This window comes from Falco cherrug, chromosome 8, assembly GCF_023634085.1.
Source record: "Falco cherrug isolate bFalChe1 chromosome 8, bFalChe1.pri, whole genome shotgun sequence".
In the NCBI taxonomy this organism is placed as follows: domain Eukaryota; kingdom Metazoa; phylum Chordata; class Aves; order Falconiformes; family Falconidae; genus Falco; species Falco cherrug.
Window position 1 is genome coordinate 15,920,347 of NC_073704.1, and position 22,191 is coordinate 15,942,537.

A 22,191-nucleotide genomic window follows, 5' to 3' on the forward strand; every position below is an offset into this window, starting at 1 on the left:
TACAGATTAAATCTACTTTAATACGACTACTGGTTGAGTTAGAAAAAGTACCCAAGAGAGGTATGCGGTTAAAAATGTGGAAGGTAACAAACCCTGGATGTAAAATTCCTTGGCTGAGTCAGCATGGCACCAGCATGATTCCCCCTGAAACCCTTGTTCAGAGCATCACTGCTGGCACTTTTAGCCCCCTGTTTTACTTGCTCTTAGCTTCTCTTAGACACGGTTATCCAGGCTTCCTCCTTTGGTGAGGTTACCAGCTCATATTTTGTCTCCATGACTTGTCCTTTCACTGGATGGAGATGCAGTTTCCTCACCAGGACACTCAGCAGAACTGTAGCCACCATATAGGCAAACCTGAGGGAAGAGGCAGGAGAAAAGAACAAAACCCTTGCTACGATGTAAATCTGAAAAAGGACAACAGCCAGCTTGGACAGATTGTCTTAGCAGCAACAGGAAGAGGCTGAAAGCACCTTCTCTCCTGTCTGCCACAGACCCACACACAGACTTCCTTCCCTATGCTCACCTCAACTCTGGGCACTCCTGGCTTCCTGAAAAACCCAACAAGGAGAGGTTTTTCATGGCTGATTCTTCATTGAATCTCTCTGGGTCAAACCTGTGAAACACAAAATACACTGAGGCCTTCTGTGCAGGCACAGGGTCCTTTCCCTGGACACATGCGCGCGCACACATGATTAAGAAACTGGTGATGAGATAAAGAATCTCACTAATCTCTCTCTAAATCATGCTGGGTAATTTCACACAGATATATGAGGGCAACTGTGCATCTGCTCCATCTGTATTCCCGGCTGGTCAGCTGTGTCCCAGCTCGGTCAAAATGCTGATAAACTGTGTTAATGTGACACAGGGCTGGAACTAACATGCACTGCCTCTCAGCAGTGAGTATTTAGGTTGAGCACACAGCTGAGCTGATGCTGCTACCTGCCCTCTATTCCCCTCCAGGGCAAACACAAGTGACTTGTCTCCCCCTCTCTCTCCCTCTGGGTCCTTTCCTCTCTCACTTCCAAAAATATTTCCCTTTTCTCCTTTCCCCTCACCCTTCTCCTCAAGCAGCTGGTGTGTATGTGTTTGTGCTGGGGGAGGGAAGCTGGTGACTCATTCAAGTGAGAAAAGCGGTTTCTAGCATTAGGATGGTGGAGGATGTGAGAAAACTATTATCCAGGGCTGGCATGAGTTAAAACAAGATTTCCATAATCAACTAACCCCAGGGAGACTAACAAAATATCACTCAAATATTAAAAAAAACCCACCAAAACCAAACAGGAAATTTGATGCATGGAAGACAGTTCTCTTTCACTTTCTGCTAAAACTTTCTGCTTATACTCCAGGTCTTTTTCTCCCTGCCTAAACATCCCTGCTCTGCTTCTACCAAAGTGAAAGGGCACATGGGTGGTGATCCTCAGTAAAAGAAGCATCAAACTTATATTCCCTCTGAACTAAAGCAGCAAATTGAAGATGTTGTAAAAGGAAAGAAAATGCAGCAAAAAAATAGGGAGGGCAAACAGCTACAAACAGTGGTTTTGTACAGTAGGTAGGTGAAAGGATCAAGGAGCTGATCTCCTGTCTCCATCACAGAAACACACATCTACCCAGGCCAAACCTCAGTCCCCTTCACCTCGGAATAAACACACTATGTTCACAGCAGTCCTCACTGTCCCTCCCACAAGGCCTCAGCAAACCCTTCCTAAACACAGTGCGCGCCCTGTCCTAGCGGGCAGTCCCTGCCAAGATGCTCATGGGTGGATGCATCAACGCCTGACCCTTTTGTAAGAGCTACGCCTGCAGGAGAGAACAAGTGCTGTTCTAAAGGCTCTATTCTTTCTCCTAAATCTCAGCTGTCTGTTCTTCCCGTCTAGAGTGAGTAACCCACATTTTTTTCCCAGCCCAAGCGAAGTCAGATACACGTTAATATTTGCCACCTGGAGGCCACAGGAAGCTACAGCAACTTTCTTCTTTAACCTCCAAAATAGTGGCCCGGATCCGGTTGTGTTTTCATAGATAGAAGTAATGAGGTAGCATTTCCCTTCCCCCTGAGAAAACAAAGCTTCAGACTGACACATCTTCCCTTGCGTCATTGCTTCATGATGACAAGCAGTGATTCCAAAGCAATTCAAATCACTGCTTCTCTTTCACAAAAAAACCTTAAAAGGAAGTTACCAGCATTTGCCAGGGAAGTTGTGTGTGTGTGTGCATGCCAAAAAAAGGTTTCATCAAACTCTAACACATACACGGGAAGATCATGTCTTAAATCGCCCTGAAATCCCACCCATGGAGACAAACCAAGACCTTCATCGCTTGATTTTCTTTTAGACTCCCTTTCATCTCCAAAATCTACTTAAAGCAGGCCCTGCAGCCAAACAGGCTGTGCTGTAAGATCTAAATAGTATTAATTAAAAAAAGGAAAAAAATGAGCTGCAATAAGTCTTGACTCTACATACTTGTATGGTGATGGCCAAGATGAACTATCCTGCAGCATCACACCAAGAGCATAAAGCACAAGTGTCTGTGAAGAAAATCAGGACACATATGTCAGAGCAAAAAGAAACACACAATTAAAGACATCTCTGGGCAGCCCTGCTAGATGATGATTATTCTGTAGACTACTCCTATTTCTTCAGTGCATTAAAAAGATAATATTCTATATTTATCTACAGATTTCCATAATCCATGCCAAAATGTTATGATTTTGACTTCTAAGGCCCATGCTACAACTGTTGGTGGTTAGAGAGGGTCTGATCCCATTCCTCTTCTCTTGCTGGCATAGATGTATGGAACACTTTATTCTCTGCAATGGAAGGTACCACTCTGTGTGGGAAATATGGGTGATACAATCAGGCCTGAAATCATGCTCTTCAACGCACAACTGAGCTCATAAGCCCCTTCAAAAGATGATTCAGCCCTGGTGGACCCAGAAGCAAAAGCAAATCTGCTCAACAAGAGAACATGGATTCCCAGAGCCTCTCCTCCAGAGGAACTGCGGGGCAAACTTTGAGCTAAACTGCACTTTCAGATGACAGAGCAGCTGCTCGGGTTCAACAGTGTCCGAAGAAACGTTCTTCCTGCCTCACTGCTCAGTGGGAGGAAGAAGAAACAGCAAATTTCCCTCCAGGAAAGGAGGGTCGCCTAGTGCTCCCAGCAGTGCCCTACCTCTTTGGGGATAGTGTGTTGGTCGACTCTGCCCTCCAGCTCCTGCAGCTGTGCAGCAATGGGCGTAAGCTTTGCTGTTCGCACTGTCTCACACAGGACCTGCCGACAGTATCTGCAACCAGTAAGACCTGGTTAGTTTAACCCTCCCAGAGAGAAGCTTGTCTACATCCAAGTGGCAGCAAAGAAAGCCAAGTCACCTGCTGCATTCAGGGTCACAGCCTGCTCCTGAAGCTGCCTCAAACCACACTGAGGCACTTCGTTATTTTTTTTTCTGGCAAGAAGGCACAGCATCTTTGCCAGAAGCCTTAGATCTCATTATCAGCTTTTAGGGAAGGTTATTGAAATTTCTCTTCACCACACTTTTTTCACATTTTATACCAAACTCTGCTAAAAAGCATAAACACACCAGCCCTCTTCCTGGACCTCTCATCCATACAAGCAGCAGTGAGAAACCCACATACTCAATACTCCCTTACTGAAATTCTAACACCAGTCCAAACAGAAAAGGCACCCAGTGGCACCAACAGATGCACGAAAAATAAAGGCACACTGTTGACCAGTCACCATTCTGCGGCCCTTTGAAAAGATTATTACATGCTTTCTCTCTAAATATGTCTAACATGAATCCAACCACTAAAATGACTGATTACTTCTAGAAGGCAAACTAGGACAGAAACCAAACAAGACAGTAAGTAAACAAATTTTGGCCTGGCAGCCAGGGCATCGATTCTGTGCTCTCCTCTGCCCATGAACCTAAAGGGTTTCCTATAGACAACCTGAAGAGAGCAGCTTGGTCCCCACGTCTGGAGCCCTACAGCAGATTCTCTCTGTGCTGTGAGTCATCCTGTGGTTTGATGACTTCCAGAAAAAATAAGCAAGTATCTTTTGGATGTCTTCTTCTGGCCCAGCATAGGCTGGGCGTCAGGCTCCAGCCCATGAAGCCCCTGTCCCCACCACATGAGATAACTAACCACCTTCCTCTGCAGTTCCTTCCATGGGACCCACCTGAGCTGTTCGATTTTCTCGTGCGTAATTGGTCCCTTCCCCAGAACGCGGTCCATTTCCTTGTAGAGATTCTGCTGAACATCTTCTGAGGTTGTCAGGAAATAGACTGCCCAGGTACACACTAGGGAAGAAATCAAGACAAGACTGGACCCAGAAAATTCACTTCTTTACAAACTGTGTCCAGTTTTTTACTTCCTGTACGTGGAACATTACTTTTTGACCCAGAAAAGGGTGAGCTCTGTTAACAAGAGGTTGTACTGATTCTGTATGCAGTGGCAAGAGTGGAGGCTGAACTCCTATGCAACAAGAGATCCTGCAAAATAAAGTTGTCTTTCCAATGCTATGAGGAGCTTAGGGAGCTGTGCAGGAGGCTGAGCCACTCAGCCTCACAGTTCTGGGGAAGAGACCACAGAGCCCAGCAAAACCTGGGGAACCAGGGTTATTAGACCAACCATGCAAAAGAAAGACTGGTTTGTCCAAAGCATCAGAAGATTCCCTTCTTTAGAGGGCTTCCCCAGCACATCTCAGGCAAGTGCTCCAGCCAGCCAACATCTGGGGCTCCTGACAGGGAGTGACAAGAACAGTATAGCCCTCTGCAGCAAGCTGGCCAATACTTGTCTCCCCTGCAACTATTTTGTGAGTATATATCTTCAACAGCAGAGTGAAAAAGAAACCTTGCATAGGAAATAAGTGTATAGGATGCAGTTTCCCTAAAGCTACAAGGTAATGTTTCTACCACTCCAAACTGTCTATTCAAGAGAACTATCTGAAATCCCTGAGGATTCAAGCCCCTTAAAATAACAGTCATCTTGGAGTACTTGGAGAGGCTATTCTCTGTGGAGAGTATTATCATAGTTGCCAAATTTACTTTCCACATTCTTTAACACCCAGCTGCACCTGGGAGGTTTTCTTTGGAGTCTCATCCCCACTGGATGAGATACAGGGCCTGATAATCACCCCCTATCACAACAAATTTTACACAGCTCCGGTTTGTATTTTTATTTGGGCTTTTTTTCCCATAATCTTTGCACAAATCCCAAAGTAGCTTCTTTGAAAGTCTTCCATACATGGAACACACCTATCCTCCAGAAATTCGAAGCAGCCAGTCAGATTCCAGCACTCTGCTTTAATTTCCTTTCCATGTGCCAAAACATATTTTACAACATGATCTTTGTGGCTTATGTCTTCTGGTGCTTTTTCATCAAATTTAGCATCAGTTGGCTGGGGTTAGAGTACAAGCAAAAAGCAATGGGAAGAAATTCTAAGGTTCACCAAAAGACTGGGAAAGTTGTCAAACACAACTAGCTGTGAGGCTGTGTCAAGAGTCTGATGTAAAAATTAGCTTTTTCTCTACATCTGTAGCTCAGGAGAAAGAGAATGATGAATATAATTTTCTATTAGGCTAGAATAAGTCTCATGTCATCACACACAGTTTTAGACAGCTGAGTGTAAGGATGGAAAGTTACCTACAACCTGTACTTACAGTTAGCAGTGATTATGCATCCTGCCAAGGAGAAAATCATTGTATCTTCCAGAATCTAGGAGATAAAATCTACTTCAGAGAATGAAGTTCATAAGATAAAAAAGAAGTAGCACATTCTCCACTCAAGCACATGAAATCCCTTCAGTGCAGAGAGCAGGAAATATATCTAGAAGACATAGACTGAACTCTCTATAGAACTTCCACTGGAATGGCACATGAGACATGCTTAATATTAACATACTTCTGGTTTATAAAAACAGCAATGAAGCAGTGGCAAGGGAAGCTACCAAATTCTAATGCAATTAAACATTGTAGGAGTGGAAGAAAGAACAAGAAACCCTGCTTTAATAAGGAAACTGACCTAAGATGCAAAAACTTAAATTAATCAAAGGCTACAATGCAATGAGCTGCCCATCTAGCAAAATTCCATTGCTGTGTAATGACATAACAGCCACACAGACCTGCTGGTCACTGAGGCTCCCCTGCAGCAAGGTGTCTATAAAGATGTGCCTGTTGAATGCTCTGCCTCGGCGCTCCTTTGTAATTTTCCTTAAGGTGGATTCCATCTCCATCAGAGCTTTGGAAGCAAAAAGAAACATTTATTTTAAAACCTGGTCATCCTGAGTGCTGCAGAGAAGCAAATCTATCTCTCCATGCAGATTTTCAGACCAGCTGTCCCTGCTGGGCTCATTTACAGAAGCAGCCCCTGTTACATGTGGAAGGTGGAATCTCCAATTTAGTTGAAAACATAGGAAGCAAATAAGACAGCCTGCCTATAAAAAGCCGTCCTTACAGGTACAACCAAGACATGTACTTTGAGCTGAACTCATGTAAGGGGAAGCCAAATAACAGTCAGTGCTGAACCATCAGAGAACATGTTTCATCAGCCCCCACAAAAAACATCTGAACCAGGTAACACGAGTTGCATGGCCTGTAGAGTTAAAATTATTAAAGTGTTACAGCACCTCCAGCTACTGATGCTGTCCCTTTTGCAAGCATGGTGTAAGAGGATGGCTCTGTGCTAAAGAGTTTGCAGAGAAAGGAAGGTGGGGAACATGCGGGAGGGGTTTTGGCACCGAGTCCACACATCTGAAGATATGTGGGTGCCTAACTCCCAGTGCCTGTTGTGGGAGCTGGGGGGAGTTAGGGACCTAAGTGCCATTGCTGTCCGATTTAAACGACCTACTCAAGACTATCCAGGAATCATGGAGCAGAAGTTGGATATGAAACTCGATTTACCAAGGCCCAATTCAGCCCCTTCGTCTTAGCACCACCCTTCGTCCCTCCCCTCTGCATAGGAAGGCCAGCCACACTTAAACACCAAGCATCACTATCTGGAGTTCATGAAATTGTGTCCTAACACATCATCGTACTACAGCTCAGGAACAGTCCTGAACAGGTGCCATGGGAGAAACCCATTTTAACGGGGCAGTAGTTGTCCTCAGGTCCTGAAACCCACGGCAACTTAAAGGAGGAAACACTGAGTCTGGAAGATTTACAACCAAATCCTTAGTTCTAGATACAAGCTACTTTTCTTTAACATCTTATCAATCAATACTGAAAGGGTTTATTAACAACAAAGAAGACAGGACAACTGAAAAATAGAATAACTTACTGTGAAATCTATGAGAAACAAAAGCACTGCCACAACAGACCTGAAAATCATGTTACTTTGTAATAGCACATCAGAGGTTATCATGTGGAAGGAATCCATCAAAGCAGCACCTCTGTAATTGTGTCTTCCAGCCTGTGAGCGAGTGACTGGCAGCGCGTTCACCAAATGGTGCAGCACCACAGGAATGACCATACAGGCCAAACCAAGTGGCTCTGTTTGTCTCCACCTAACACAGTTGCCTGCCTCTAACGGAGGTCAAAAGTGGGTGCTAGGGAACAGAACAGGAAGGGAGCAAGCACACCCTGATACTTCCCAGGATCCTCTATCAGTCTCCAGACTGGACAGACCCAGACCTGGAACTAGAGCTCTACTACAAACTTCTTGTGCAATAGCAGGGTTGTCACTCAACTTCAAACCAACAATCTTCTGCAAGAGTAAGGAGGACACATCTGGTAGCTTATGCCATGATGACCAACTCTGCAGAAAAGCCAAGACAGCTGGACAAATTAGTGCTTCTATATGCTAGCTAATTCTAAGTATTAATCAGAGTGGAAGACTGTGATTTTGGGAGGAACCTACCATCTTTGTAGAGCTTCTTTCTAGTCATGTTTTTGTCAAGGGACCCATCCAAGAAACCTTTCCCAATCTCTGACCAGATCTGAAAGAAGGACAGAGGGAAAAGCACCCATCACTCACCATAAGCTGAGACTGCTTGGACTTTTCTGTTCTTCCCTATTCAGGAAAATGAAAACACCAAAAAAAAATTGAGACTTCCTGTGAATATGGAACTGGTCTCCTCTTCAGGAAACCAAGTCCTATTCCAGATATTACATCTATGCTAGCTAAAATTGAATCTAACTGAAACAACTGTAATTACACCTGTAGGGGAAAAGGCATGGGAACCTTGAATGGGAGGCAGAACTGTTTCTCTCCCACCCTATCACCAGCAGATCTGACATCCCCAGATGTGGACACAGCTTAGGACGTCCTCATATTTTCCTCTCTCCACAATGTCACAGAGCCTTCAGAAGATCTTTGAAAAGGAGAAGTCCCACTAGCATTCCCAGTAGAGTTTAACAGACTTAAGTACCAAACACCTCTCAGCTGCCATTGGATCTGGGTTCCTGATCCCCACAGATCCTTTAGAAACACCTTAGGCTAACAACAGCAGGATCAGCATTAGGATCTTTCTGATAGTTTCAGCTTGGGACAACTGAGGCAGAGCCCTCAAGCTCTCAAGCTTAGTATTAGCTTACTGTTAAAGTCTCAGCAGTAGCTTGTACCAAACTGCACGCAGACACAAGCTGTGCACTGTTAGCATGTACAAATGTAACAGGGAGATTTCCTGGCTTTTTGTGACACTTACTGCATCGTGGTGCCTGCGGAATCGGATGACTTCCCGGTCATCTTCAAAGCTGCTGCCCATAGCTGTCTGCGTGACAGACTTCATGGCAAAGCCCAGCATGTGCTGGCAAAGCGGCACGTGTTGTGCCTCAGGGAGAGAGAGCCATTTGGCTAGCAACTCTTCTGACAGCTTGAGAGGGAAGGAACCATTAGTTGGCAGTAATATCAGCAGCCTATTTACCAAACATACCCTGGAGACATTCCCACCCAGTTCCTAAGGCGGACCACACTTCCATGGCTACGGCATGAAGCTACACTCTTTCCAGGGTTTCCTTCCATTGTTAACTTAAACGGTAACATTTTAGCCTGAATTATTCTGCTTTTTCCCAAGGTTTTCCCCCAACAAGCCCTGTCCTACTCTCTTCTTCCCTCTGTCACAGAAGAAACCTTAAAACCTTTAATACTAGTAGCTCCAAACTGAGCAAAGAGATCATATTCTGGCTGCTGGACTGAGTCAACAGAACAGTTCTTCACCTGTTTGTGGTTCCAATAGCTGATTCCTTGCTCCTCCTTCTTGTCCTGGGAAATAAATCTAGAATCCAGGTGCTCCACCTTTATCTGCATCTGGTATCTTAGCACAAAAAGCCACCAAACCCAGCCCTTCCCCCTAACCCACTGGAGCTAAGAGAAACCAAATATTCACACCATGCTGGAATGGGCAGAGGCTGTTTGCTGTCTCAGATGGCTTATAGTTTCAGCACTAATTTGAATGCAGCTCCTTTATCCTAGTGATTGTCCTCACTAAACTTTCCCATGAGCCACACAGGGCTTCTCTGCTGTACAAGGGCAGTTACGCACCTTCTGGATGAGAGCAAAGTTACTTTGCAAGCACTTGGTCACACCACTTTCATACAGCTTTCTCCTCGTGTGGCTCTCTCCTGTATCCCTATTCAGGCTGGACTGGTACCTCAAGAGGGACTTCAGCATCGTCTCAAAGGGATCCACTGAAAGCAAAGAAAGAAAACACCACACAAAAGTCAGGCAGTCACGCCACACGGGGATGATGAAAACAGCAACCTCTTTAACCGGGTGCTGCTACTTCTGGGCAGCAAGCAAGGCATAGCTTCTTCCCCCAGGAACAGTCTCTTCGGACTGTCAAGCTTCTCTTGCTTAGCGTGGGCTGGGACCTCATAAGCTCTCTCCTGTGTGGCAGGGTACCACCCTGCGATCAGCTCCCCCTGCAGAGGCTGCCTGCTGGCTCTACCAAGTAATTCTTTAGTAACAATGCCTTGGAAGCTTGTTCCCAGCTTGCCAGTTCCCAGCTGGTTGTGCCACTGACTCGGTGACAATGGGAAGAGTGGCATGCTCCTTTCCCCTTCTCCCGCAGCCTCATCTGCAGCCCCTCTAGCACATTGCCCCTTGACATCAGGTGCGCCCTCCTGCCCTGACCATGGCTATGCACTCAAGATGTACCAGCTCGCATGCGAGACTTAGCCAGAGATTGCTCTCTGCACTCCTTACCTGGCTTCACAGCAAACCTCACTGGGCACCCTACTGCTCCTGCGTGATTCCTCTTGCATGCACCGAGTTCCCTGCTGATGAGCTCTGCCCACACTAACACCCACCTCTCAGTCGGGGCTGCCTCCGGCAGAGAAGCTCTTACAGAGAACGGTACCCCACTAAGCTACAGAACACTTCCTACTTCTGTTACCTTACTTTCTATCTTCCTTCTGCACAGACACTTGCAACACCATACAAACTAGACACAAGCACTTATCCTCCATCTTCCGTACCCGTGGCTCACTTCAGTTAGATCTTTAAATCTGAATTTCACCACCAGGGCCTCTACTTATTAAATTTGCTAAAGTGTATTAGGTGCCAACGCAAAGCTGTGCCATGAAGCATGGCATACGCGTTTCTCTTTCTGAAAACTTTCCTGTGGGTCTTGCAGAATGGGCAGAATCTTTAAGGAACTATCTGGAAGCAGCAATCAGGGGGTTTTCAAGAGGAATATTTCAACTGTTTATCACAATCTGTTATTTCTCCCAGATAGAAAGGGAAACCCCTGAGGCATCAGAAGACATCAGGGCTGGGCTAGACACATATGACTATCAGCTGTGGATGCATCTAGGCTTCCCAGCAGAGACTGGGGCCTCATTGTGCTACTGGACAAACATACAAGCAGAGATAATTCCCACCTGTAGAGGACTTACTACCTAATGACACAAAAGCAGCTAATGAGGCCAGAGGCATAAATATGGTAAACTTTCCTAAATGCTTTTCTCTCACACCATTTCGCTTCCCATGTTTTTAAAGTTCTGCATCTCACGCTCTCCCCAACTTTAAATGACAAGTATGTGCATGTGTCTTTTGGCACAGCAGATGGTACCTGTGGCTCTCCATGTGGAGCAGGCTGCTATGTGACTCTGGCTGCTGCTGACAATTCCTCCTCCAAGGTACTTTGCCATGGAGTGGCTGCTGCTATTCATGCCACGCTTCCCTGCTGACTGGCCCTGGCAGAGCTAGGCACAGTACTAGGGTAGCCAAAAAGACACATGGCTGTCGGTAAAGCCCACACAGCAAATCTGGCAAGCAGAGGCACTGGAGAGGATAGACGATGCTTAGCACCATCACCTGCAGAAACTGCGAAGTTCTCCTGGTGTGTATGAAAGAAAACTGCTGGATCAGCCATGGGCTCCAATGTTTTCTCCCCTGTCCCTAACGCAAGCTGGCAGCCCCATGCCACTAAAACACCCTCTGTTACGAACTCAGGACTGCAGAGCCCAAGCTGCCCTTTGCTGAGGGCTGGCCCTGCCTCACAGTGTTTGGGAATGGCTATTTCTCCACAGGTGCAGGAGGCTAGTGACTCCACAAGGCACAAACCACTTCTTGGAGACAGGGCTCAGTCCTACTAACGCTTCCACGGACTTCTCCCTTTGCCCTTGTCTTGAAAACACCTCAAGGGTTACACTTTCAGTCCTCTTAGTGAAGCATCTCAAAATTTCAGCTGTTCCTTCTACTTACAAGGAAAGCTTCTTCTTCATCACAAGAGCATCAGAGTGCTATCCTGGACACCATTGTAAGTAAATATAGAGAAAAGATCTAACTCTGGATAGTCAAGACAGATGCCAAGCAGAACTGAACATCAGAGACGGAAAGGACCTCTGAAGCTGCACAGTACAAACACAGAACAGCAACAAAGCTGTCCGGCTCAAACAGGCCACGACCCATAGCTCCATCTTCAGCATTCAGGGTGCTTCAGGTTCGCTGGCCCAACACAAAAGGTGACATCAACTCATAGGAGTGTTCCAAGTGGGTCTGTGAACCCACTGATGCCGGCAGTCCTGAACTCGTCTACTCTCTTCAGATCCACACCCTTTGGAGGCCCGGACTGCTTCCCCAAAGCCTCTCATGGGAATCACCAGTAACAGCAGCAAAATTTTACTTCCTTTGAATTCTCCTTGCAAATTCATCTCAACCAAGCTTTAAGGAGGTCATGAAATCATACCAGCTTCAAACATTGCTTTAAGCATGAGAAAAAACAGTCTGCTGGCATGGGGAACCTGTTAATAATTATGAATGCAATTAGTCCAACTTCAAGGCTCTCACAAGAGATGCACTACCAGCACCTCTCTCTCTCTCCCAGAAGTCTGACCATACCTGTGACACACAGATGTGATGAAAGGAACCTTTCTCTGCTACTTGGAGACAAACCCTACACCTCCAGCTTGGAAACCAACAAGCAGGCACCTACGAAGAACAGCTCTGGCCTCAGGTGCCCCAGCAGACTGAGGAGAAATTGCATGGCAAGAGTTTTTTGGTGGCGTTGGAGAGCCACGACTTGGATATGAGCCAGTTCACAGTGGGCTGTCTCCTGCCCCACAGCACCGTGTGCACAGAAGAGATGTGTGCAAGACCAGGCCTCCAACAAAACTACAAGCTGCCTAGAGCCAGTTTGTGGCTGAGAGCTACCACTTATAACCACTCACCATGAAATGGTAGAGGAAGCAAGTGTTTTGCTACAACCACTCAGCTAAGCTACTACATGTTGTTTATACCTGAAACCTCCAGGAAAAACAATAAGATTCCTCACCTCTAATAAAGTTTGAGCACTTCTGACAAGCATCAGTGCTAAAAGGAAAGCACTGATACAACTAACATCGCTGCTTTTTCAGGTCTGAGTTCAGTACAGATCATGAGAACCCTCCTTCTTAAACCTGCCACTGCTGCCTTTAGAAGGAGCCGCCATAAGCTCCTCCATCTGTGGGGCAGAACACACTGTCCCTGGCTCCTCCTGCATGACAGGCTCCTTGCTCCTCTGAGAGCGCTGGCAGCCCTTCTTTGCACTTGCTTTACCCAAAATCATGCCCAAGTACAGAGGTCAGAGCCATACATGGGATTCCAGGTCTGGCTCATGTTCATCTTGTGCAATAGCCTAGATGCTTTCCTCTCTCTACAGAAAACACATGACTCAATGTACCCTCTTTTTTTCTACGGCCATGTCATCCTGCAGGCAATTAGTGCAGCCTGCTTTTGCTTCTCACCGTTTCTGCTATCCCAGCCCTCAGGGGTGCCCATCTGACTCTGCTTCCTTGTGCTGACAAGGGGTCCCAGCGTAACACCGTCAGGGCAGGCTGCTAACCTAAGTGGGAGTATTTCACCTCCCCAACTCAGCACTTCGCTTTCCCAACATAATCCAGCCTCGCTTCCTCTTTCACTTCTCATATCCCATTACCTCCAGCTTCAGTGATGATCCGAGTGGCGTCCAAGCAAATTCTGAACTGAAACCCCGACAGAAACACAGTTCTATCACTTTCCTTATCTAGAATTCTAATTACCAAAGAAGTATGGCATGCATTTCCTATTTATCCCCATCCTTAAAAAAAATATGTTTAGCCCTTGGCATAGCAGGACACTAGATTAGTCGGTCGCTGCCTGGCTCACTTTGTTTCCTGCATTTGCACTGTATCTGTTTTTTTCCAGTATTTGCGTACTCCCAAATTCAGAACATTTCCGAGAACTTGCCTGCTCAGGGGCCTGTCACCACTGCCCTGAGCTTTGAGAAAGTGACTGTCTGCTCAACTTCCCCCAAACACACTTGAGCGCATCCAGATTTTTCAGGGTGGGTTCCCACCTTCTGGAGTGTTATTGCTATCAGCTGCATTTTGCTGATCTTCATGAACTCCCACTCTTTCCCCAGATCATCACCATTTTTTTGAGCCTGTCATGCAACTGTACAGGACGCTTACCCACCACAACCTCAGCACTAAGTAACGCTGAGATACCTGCCTGTGCCTAAAGGCAGCCTAAAGGATCAGGTCAGACGTGTACAACCAGCACCTCATTCAACTTTGCAAGATGAAAACTGGAAAAACAAGAGGGTAAACCCAAATATCAGCTGCGTTAACTTAAACGTCTGTGATCCCCTTAGGAAGCAAAACACCCACCTAAAATGTTTATATCATAAATTAAAATACCTTCCCAGGACTAAGACTGTCAACTCAGCTACCAGCACCACTGACCACTTCCAAGACTGGAAGATCAATTAAAGGTTTTGAGCACAAAATTCTACACGCAAAAGAAAAACAAAAGTTAAAGAACAACTTCAAATAATACTTTAAAAACCTCTACACTGAACCACACATGGGAGCTATCGCAAACTAGCACAGTAGTTTTCAGACTTACTTTAGCAAAGTTTCCCCTCTTAAATTATATTTCAAACTGCTTTTCAAATGTATGCCAAGCAGCTACAGGACCTTCACCTTGCTGTTTCAAGTGATCTTTTCCATAAACATTTGCCTGTAGGGAGATGGTAGAAGGCACAAGCATGCTCGTTTCTTGATGGCCATTTGACAGCAGCAACTCTTTGCCACTAATACTTAAGTCCAAAGTCATACCTTAACCGCTATTTCAGCTGCACACTGAGCCTCGTTTTCTTTCTACTCTGAACGAAACTCCAGCTCTCTTGGACATAGGATGCCCAGCACGGCCAGAAGGAACCAGTGGACTCAAAGACAAAGCAAAGGGCACTTACGCAATCGGTTGGGGTTAATATGTTGTTTCAGGAGATCGATGGAGCCAAGGCTGACAACAAGACGCCTTCCAAACCAGAAAGAGACCAGTGGGCCATATTTCTCATGAAGGTTCACCAGGAACTCATGCAAACTGCTGCTGGCGATGATATCTGGCAGGTTGCCATCCCTGAGGAACACAAAGAGGATACCTCGTCATGAACAGCACTCTCTGCCAATGCTGAGCTTGATCAGTGCTGGGATGGAAATCACTTACTTTTCATCAGTTGGAGCCAGCCCAGGGATACCTGAAGCTTGCCTAGATGCCTAGGGTAAAAAGACACGCATCAACCCCCTTGAACTTCAGATTCTGCACAAGTCCCACAGCTTCCCAGTGGGAGAGATGGATTTTCCACCACAATCCTGCTACGCCACTCGCAACGTTAAACAAGAGCTGGCTAAGCCACGTCTTCAGGCCTCGCGCCTGCCAAGGCTTACGAGGCCGATCGACCTGAGCGCGTGCCTGGCCCACCGGGCACACCAGCATCACCCACCCGGTTAGGGGGTAAATCCCCGCGTACAGATTTCCCGGGTCGGGTTTGCCACGCAGATCTCGCCCCCAGGTTTCGCCCCGGAGACCCGCACGGACGCCGAGCTGAGCTGCCGGGGAGCCGGCGCAGCCCCCCTGTGGGCTCAGCCACCGGCACGTACCGACCGCGGCGGGCCGGGGCGCGGGGGCCGGGCTGCCGCGGGATGGGGCCGGGCGGCTGCCACGGCGGGCCCGGGCTCTGGGCGTGGGGCAGCGGAACGGGGCCGGGCGGCCCAGGGGCGGCGGGAAGGGCCCGGGGCGCGGTGGGGGACGGGCCTCTCGGCCGCTCGCTGCCTGCCCCCCGGGCCGGGCTGTGCCGTGCGTCCCGCCGGGGGCCCGGTACCGGCAGCAGCATTACCGGGTAGAGGTAGAGCACGGCGCCCACCAGGATGAGCAGAAAAGTGACGGCGAAGATGGCGAAGTCCAGCATGGCCGGGCCGGGCGGCGGGAGCGGCGGGGCCCCACCCCGCGGGCCGCGGCGGGGCAGGAAGGGGCGGGCCGGGCCGGGCCGGGCGAGCGGGGCCGGGCCGGGCTGCGCGCACCGACGGCGGGGCACGGCGCCGGGCGGCATGGGGGGCCCGCGGCGCCTGCTGCTGGTCTCCAACTCCACCCTGCACGGCGGGGGGTACCTGGGCCACTGCCAGCAGCACATCCAGAGCTTCCTCGGGCAGTAAGCACCGCGCAGGGCCCGCGGGAGCCCGCCCGGCCGCCCCAGCTCTGACCGCCGCCTCCCCTCTCTCCTCGCAGGGCGGTGAAGCGGGTGCTCTTCGTCCCCTACGCCCTGCACGACCGCGACGCCTACGCCCGCACCGCGAGGGAGAAGTTCGAGAGCTGGGGTAAGCGGGGCCGGCCCCAGCGCCCCGGGCCGCCGCAGGGGGGAGGCGGCCGGTGTCGCGGGGGGGCCGCCGCTGCGGGAGCGGGCGGGGCGGGGGGGGGGGGTCGGTCCGCCGCGGGGTCCCGCTGCCCGCTAGCAGCTACTCTAAAGGCCCCCGGAAGAAATCGTGTTGCGCGCGCTCTGGGCGCCTCGGGGAGGAAGCTGTTTCCTAAACACCGAGCGCGTCTCTACCTGCTCCAGCGCACCGGGGCGCGGTTTGTTCCCTGACGCCTTAAGCCTGGGGTCGAGCCGTGCAACCGCGGGTGTTAAGCAAAACCCTTTACTATAACGCACTTCAACCGGCCACGCATTTCCGTGATGAACAGCAACTCAGCTTTGCTTCGAGCAAAGGTTTTTCCAGAGCAGCCTACAGCGACACCTCCGCCCAATACCCACCACCATTCGGGATAACCTGTTACCCCAGTAATAACCACTACTCACTGCCCTGGGCAGCACACTTTGCTCCGTTCTTTTGCAGAAAGATTGCTGCCAGCAAACATCCACCTTCTGGCTCTCCTGGCACTCCCTGTACTCAGCGAACCCCAGCAAGGCAAATCTGTCAAAGCCAGACATTTTAACCATTAAAAAAAAAAAAAAAAAATCAGATCAGATATTTGCACCAGTAATGCTAGACCCAGCGGTGGCACATCGTGTTCAGACTTGCAGCCGAGCTGAAGACTGACAGCTTTTTCCTTCTCGTTTCCCAGTTTGCCGGTAATGCTCAGCAGGACTGCGTGCCTCAGCCTGTGCCTGCCGAGTGAAATGCTCCGCTCTTAAGATACAGAGCATGTATATCTGTAAATCAAACATTTCCTTTGGTACAGCTGGATGCAGAAGCCCTGCACCAATGTAGGACATATACTTTATGTTGTAGAGTTCTCTGAAATTTCCCTAGTTGTCTGGCAAGACATTTGGCTTGGGGGGAGGGAGGAATTGAACATACCACATTCCTCCACCGAACTGAAGTGGCAAAGCAAAATACTCTTTCATTTAAGGTTATGGGCTGGACAGCATTCATGAATCTTGTGATCCAGTGGAAGCTGTAAGGAAATCTGAAGCAATATTTATCGGTAAGTTTTATTTCTTGCTCCCTGATGAGGGTTTACATAGGGCACTGGGTTAGTCCTGCTCAGAGCAGGCACTGTAGAAACAACAACGAAAAAATTGGGCCTAGCAATCATTAGAAACTACAGAAACCAGTACTTTGATGGGGAACAGTAAGACCCTACATTTAGTGGTGGGGATGGAAATAGGAGAGATTTGTTAATGGACCTTCACCTCCAGTAAATTTCAGATTATTCATTTGAACAGTACTTCAGTGATAAAACACAATCATCGCAGCTGGATCATCACTTTATCAAGTCTAAAAAGATTCAGGACTACTGGGCTCCAACTGAGCATAGTCCTAATGCCATGCTCCTGGGTATTACAGCAGTGTCCGCTGACAAAGAGCCAGCACCAGTGTTACAAGAAGGACTTGGGGCATGAGCCCAGAGCTTGCCCTGTGACCACTCTTCTGAAGCTTCTGGTTTTACTGCTGCTCAATGCAGGATACTACCCTGAATAGAGCATAGAAATCATTGAGCCTGCCAAGTTTGTAAAAGCTTCGATGAATATTGGCGGTGAGAACATGTTAAATAAGCTGGGCTCTCTCTCTGCAGGAGGTGGGAACACATTCCGTCTCCTGAAAGCTCTCTACGACAACTGTCTGATACAGGAGATCAGGAAAAGAGTTCTTGAGGTAAATGCTACAGGACGCTGGCCAAGTCTGAGTGGCAGGATCTCATGCATAAGCTTTTGTTCAGACAAATCCAAGTTCATTCTGCATCTTTGTGTCTAATATACTTCAAATATTGAGCCATCTCACGCAGCCTGGTGGACTGAGATCTGTGGCCAAATAAGGCTGCCATTAGTCATTGAAGCCTGAAAAGACTTGAGGTCAGCAAACTTTCTAGGGCAGTTTCCCAGATGTGGGACTGCAAGACCTTGGGATGTACAATGCTGCATAATACCTTAGAAGCAAGCTACTCGGTGTAAAATACCAATGAAGAGCCGTGCAGGACATAATGTATGTCCAGAAACCCTGCTTTTCAGCCTGAGGTGTCCACTTTCTATTTTGCTAATAGATACAGACACGTTCAAGTTGCAGTTTTGTGCTAATAAACTATTAATAGAGTTGGATCCATACATGCCTTTTAGTCGATGTCCTGTTGACACTGAAAATGGTGTAATTACCTTGTGTACCTCTTTGATCTGGAATTGAGAGGTACGAGTGCCATCGAGTCCTTCTGGTCAGCAGCCCCCTTCTGGGTGGCAAATCTCATAAGGCACCACAAAGATACACCATCCATGGAGCAGAACAGAAGCCAGGTGTTCCCCTAGCAATATGGAACTGCAAACAACTTCAGGCAGATTTATGCAAGCACAATATGTTTGAAAAGGCCAGCTTCCAAGAAAAAAAGGTTATGTAGCTAGGCCGTCTTAATATACAGAAATTCAATGCCTGTTGTGGGCAGAAAAGCCAGAAAGTGTTCAAGTACCGGTGAAGTCTAGATAACTGTTTGGTTACACTTATACTAGCAGCGGTTCTCTCAAGATAGCTTATTTTTACAATTTGTTCTATTATCCGTATACTTGCATGTTTGTGTGGAATCCTTCCACTTACAACACAGCATATAGTAATACCTGAACTAGCACTAAACTGGCTGGTCACAGTACTGGTAAGCTGATGCTGTGGCAACATTGTACTCAGCTTCAGATGGGCTGCTCTCTTCAGAAGCTAGTTAAAAGCTAGCGCAGGTATTTCCTGTAAATGCAATGCACATAATAAATCTGTCTTAGTAAAGTCCAATATATGTACTAACAACCTTCTAAGTTCTTTTGTGATGGGGTCACAGTGTTATGAGTCCAGGACATCCAACAAGTAGTTCTGTGACAACCATGACTGACATATACAAGCTGTTGTGCACCTCAGAACCTGAATTCTTGTTCTGCTTTTCATCTGTGAAGTTAGCAGTGAGATGTGGACTAAGTGCGATCTGATTGCTAAGTCTCTGAGAATGATATAAGATGCTAAAAAATGCTATAAAATGTAGTTCCTGATTGTAATACTGCATACTAATCATTGCTTTTGTCTTTCAGGATGGGATTCCTTACGTGGGATCCAGCGCAGGAACTAACGTTGCTACCATCAGCATCAATACTACCAATGACATGCCAATTGTTTATCCACCTTCCCTGCAGGCTCTAGGTTTAGTTCCTTTCAATATTAACCCCCACTACCTGGACCCAGATGTTAAAAGCACTCACATGGGTGTAAGTAAAGCATGCCAGAGCTAACACAGTAACCTGGGTGCAGAGGTGCAACAACAATGTATATTTGTGAGGCCTTACAAAGCTATAGAATGTCTTAACAGCTGCTCCCTTGAGCAAGTGGAAATGCTAGTGAGGCAGTAACACTTCGCTCCCTCCTAAGGCTTTTGAGTGGGAAGAGAAGTTGGCAACAGTATTACTGAGAGCGGAACAAAGTGTTTTCACAAACAGCAGCTTTGCAATGTCTAAAATACTGTTGCTTCATACCTAGGCATGGAATTGGGCCTGGGGCAGGGGGATGGCACAGGGAAAGATAAACTTCAAATGTGCAATCCATGTGTTTCGGGAAAGTCCTGCCATAGTCTATCTCGCCTGCTGCTTGAGGAGACCCAACTTAAACATACATTACGAGGCTTAAATATCTAAAGGAATATCTGAAGGAACCATCAGAAGAGATCTTGAGATTGCATGCGATCTTGTATAAGAAACTACCTAGGCACCAGTGTCCTTGCAGAGAGCACACCCTGTAACATCCAGTACTGAGCAAGCACAGGTACTAATACAGCTGAAAGAAAAACATTTTAACCATCAAGCATGAAAGACTAACATCTCCACTATGGAGGAGCTGATTCTTGAATAGCCTGTCAGTTAATTCTTCAGGGAGCAGCTTCTGTGGTGCATGTTTTAATAGCCCAAATGCTTTCCTCCTTGTAGTCAAAATTCCTTCACGGTTAGAGGAAGTATTAAGAATTAGGGGACAACAGAGAGATGGAGGATCAGAGCATACTTCTAGAATTTAGATGAAGTAGGTACTCGTTTAATCAGCTTGTCACTAGATAAGCAGGCAGTCTTTTCCCTATAAATAACTTCCACTGTTTCTCAGAAAAGAGGCTGGAAGCTCTGTGCTGTACCAAGTCCCTGCTGGGTTCCTGTGTTTCCTTACCAACAAATCCTTCTGGTTCCATTTCTTGTAACTACTGTTGCTCAGTTCAGCAGCAAACACCCAGGAAACATGGCAGAACTGTTCACAGAAGGAAATTCTTCAGTGTAATACCTACTTGAGGACAAAAAAGCACATATTTTATCAGTGGAAATTCATGGTTCACTACCCTCTTTCATGAAGGTGACATCTTGGACATTTGCTTCCACCATCTTCCTCAGTGCTCTTGCTCCAAGGTTGAGCATGTGGAGCTAGCATTAAACCCACAAAACAAAACACACAAACCAAAAACACCAAAAAACTGGATTAACTGAGTGGAAGTAAGTTTAAAGGGTTTTGGGGACTGGGTTGGGGACTGGGATTGTGTAAGTTATTTGATCAACCTGCAGCAATTGCTGCTAGTGATGAAGGGTGGAATACATATCTATTAAAGTCAAACCTGCCACTCCATTCTCCTTGAGGGGAAGTGCCAGCTTTGTTTAATGTTATGAAATTGCTTGGTGTCATGCTTGGATAGCTGCAAGTCCTACCGTACTGCCTGGGCAGCTAAATCTACACTCACTGTTGCAGGAAACAAGGGAGGAAAGAATTCGCCAGTATCATGAAGAACCAAACACCCCTCCCGTTCTGGTGAGTAGTAGTTCCCAGTCATGAAGCTCATGGCTCTAAGTATGGTAATCATTTTAAATGCATTCTTACCAGCTTTCAGTGTGGGCTCCCCAGCCTGATAAGCCTTACAGAACTGCGGCATGGAAGGCCAGTTACATTCTTGCTAAGAGCTTCAACCTTGGATTTCACTCACTTGTAGAAAATGGGTTAGAACAAATGAGATGCTTGGAGTCCTGTTGCCAAACCCTGTATTTTAGGCAGCTCTGGCAACTTCTAGTCACTGGCCACCAGTCATATGTTGTCTGCTGGGGGTGGTGTGCATGCAGATGTTAAGATACCGCTCCTTAATCTTTTTGCAGGTATTCTTAACTTTACAATTTGTTTTAATCTCCCTAGGTTTCTGAATTTGCTCATTCAGTAGTATGTTCGTAGTTACAGTGAGGAAGTGCGACCTCTGGGTTTCCTGTCCCTGTGCTTGAGCTTGGAGTGTAGTTTGTGCTCTAGGAAACCCAGCTGGCTGTGGCTTGGCACAAACTGGATCTAAGAATGGTGGTAGCAGAAGTAGTTGTGGAAAAAAAAACCCACACTTTCCTTTTCTCCTTAATGGTTTCTCCTTTAAAAGTGAAAAATAAACAAGAAAACCAGCTTCTAAAACAAGGTAACTCTCCCAATTTTGTCTTGACATCTTTGTTAGAAATAGGTGAGTGAGAAAGCCTTGTCTGTAGTAATGGCGAGCTGCACTAAGACTGGCCTGCTTGTGACAAGCATTCTAGCCTTTTAAATAGCTTGAAAATAACATTTAATGTTTCCATCACCATTAGGGCTTGCGGGAAGGTGCAATGCTGCTAGTGGAAGGAGACAAAGCCACCTTGCAAGGAGTGACAGGAGCACGTCTGTTTCTGAGGTAAATGCTTCATTTAAATTGATACCCTCCTTCAGACAGGAAAGAAGACTTCTGTTAAGACTCCTGGCACATGCTGCCTGTACCCTACATCAGAAGTTACTTAATCCCTTGCTTCCATTTATTTTTGGGGGAAAATACAAGTATTGCTTTATGCTCCAAAAGAGCAGGCAGTACGACAGCACTCTGACTTACCCAGTAAGTGCTATGGCATTACATCCATTGATGCTTGTGTTTTCAAACTACAGTCACTGTTCGCAGAAAGAGCCCCAGTAGTCAGCTCTGTTATTGAAGGGCAGGGGAACGCTGGCTTGGTCCCCATGCGCTGAACTCTAGAACAAGG

General features: G+C 47.2%; 2 protein-coding genes across 4 annotated transcripts in view; one reads left to right on the forward strand and one right to left on the reverse strand.

Annotated features, from left to right (window-relative positions):
- On the reverse strand, positions 1-15,697 carry LOC102058270 (cytochrome P450 20A1). 3 transcript variants are annotated; one of them, XM_055719323.1, is made up of 13 exons: positions 15,598-15,697; positions 14,901-14,950; positions 14,647-14,813; positions 9,471-9,616; positions 8,635-8,802; positions 7,848-7,926; positions 6,115-6,230; positions 5,654-5,708; positions 4,171-4,291; positions 3,166-3,277; positions 2,457-2,521; positions 524-613; positions 1-354 (listed from the first exon to the last, which is right to left on the reverse strand). In XM_055719323.1, the coding sequence occupies exons 1-13, from the start codon at positions 15,640-15,642 to the stop codon at positions 204-206; spliced, it is 1,365 nt and encodes a 454-aa protein (XP_055575298.1). In that variant the 5' UTR covers positions 15,643-15,697; the 3' UTR covers positions 1-203. The 3 variants fall into 3 exon arrangements, with proteins under 3 accessions (XP_055575298.1, XP_055575297.1, XP_055575299.1); XM_055719322.1 differs by having other exon boundaries at positions 15,571-15,678; XM_055719324.1 differs by lacking the exons at positions 7,848-7,926; positions 8,635-8,802; positions 9,471-9,616 and having other exon boundaries at positions 15,571-15,678.
- LOC102058104 (alpha-aspartyl dipeptidase-like) overlaps positions 15,602-22,191 on the forward strand; it is a 7,284-nt gene continuing 694 nt past the window's right edge. The window contains exons 1-7 of the mRNA XM_055719325.1: positions 15,602-15,882; positions 15,960-16,048; positions 17,082-17,156; positions 17,748-17,827; positions 19,228-19,401; positions 20,909-20,968; positions 21,769-21,851. Of these exons, the coding sequence (XP_055575300.1) occupies positions 15,602-15,882; positions 15,960-16,048; positions 17,082-17,156; positions 17,748-17,827; positions 19,228-19,401; positions 20,909-20,968; positions 21,769-21,851 (842 nt within the window). The remainder of the gene's footprint in view (positions 15,883-15,959; positions 16,049-17,081; positions 17,157-17,747; positions 17,828-19,227; positions 19,402-20,908; positions 20,969-21,768; positions 21,852-22,191) is intronic.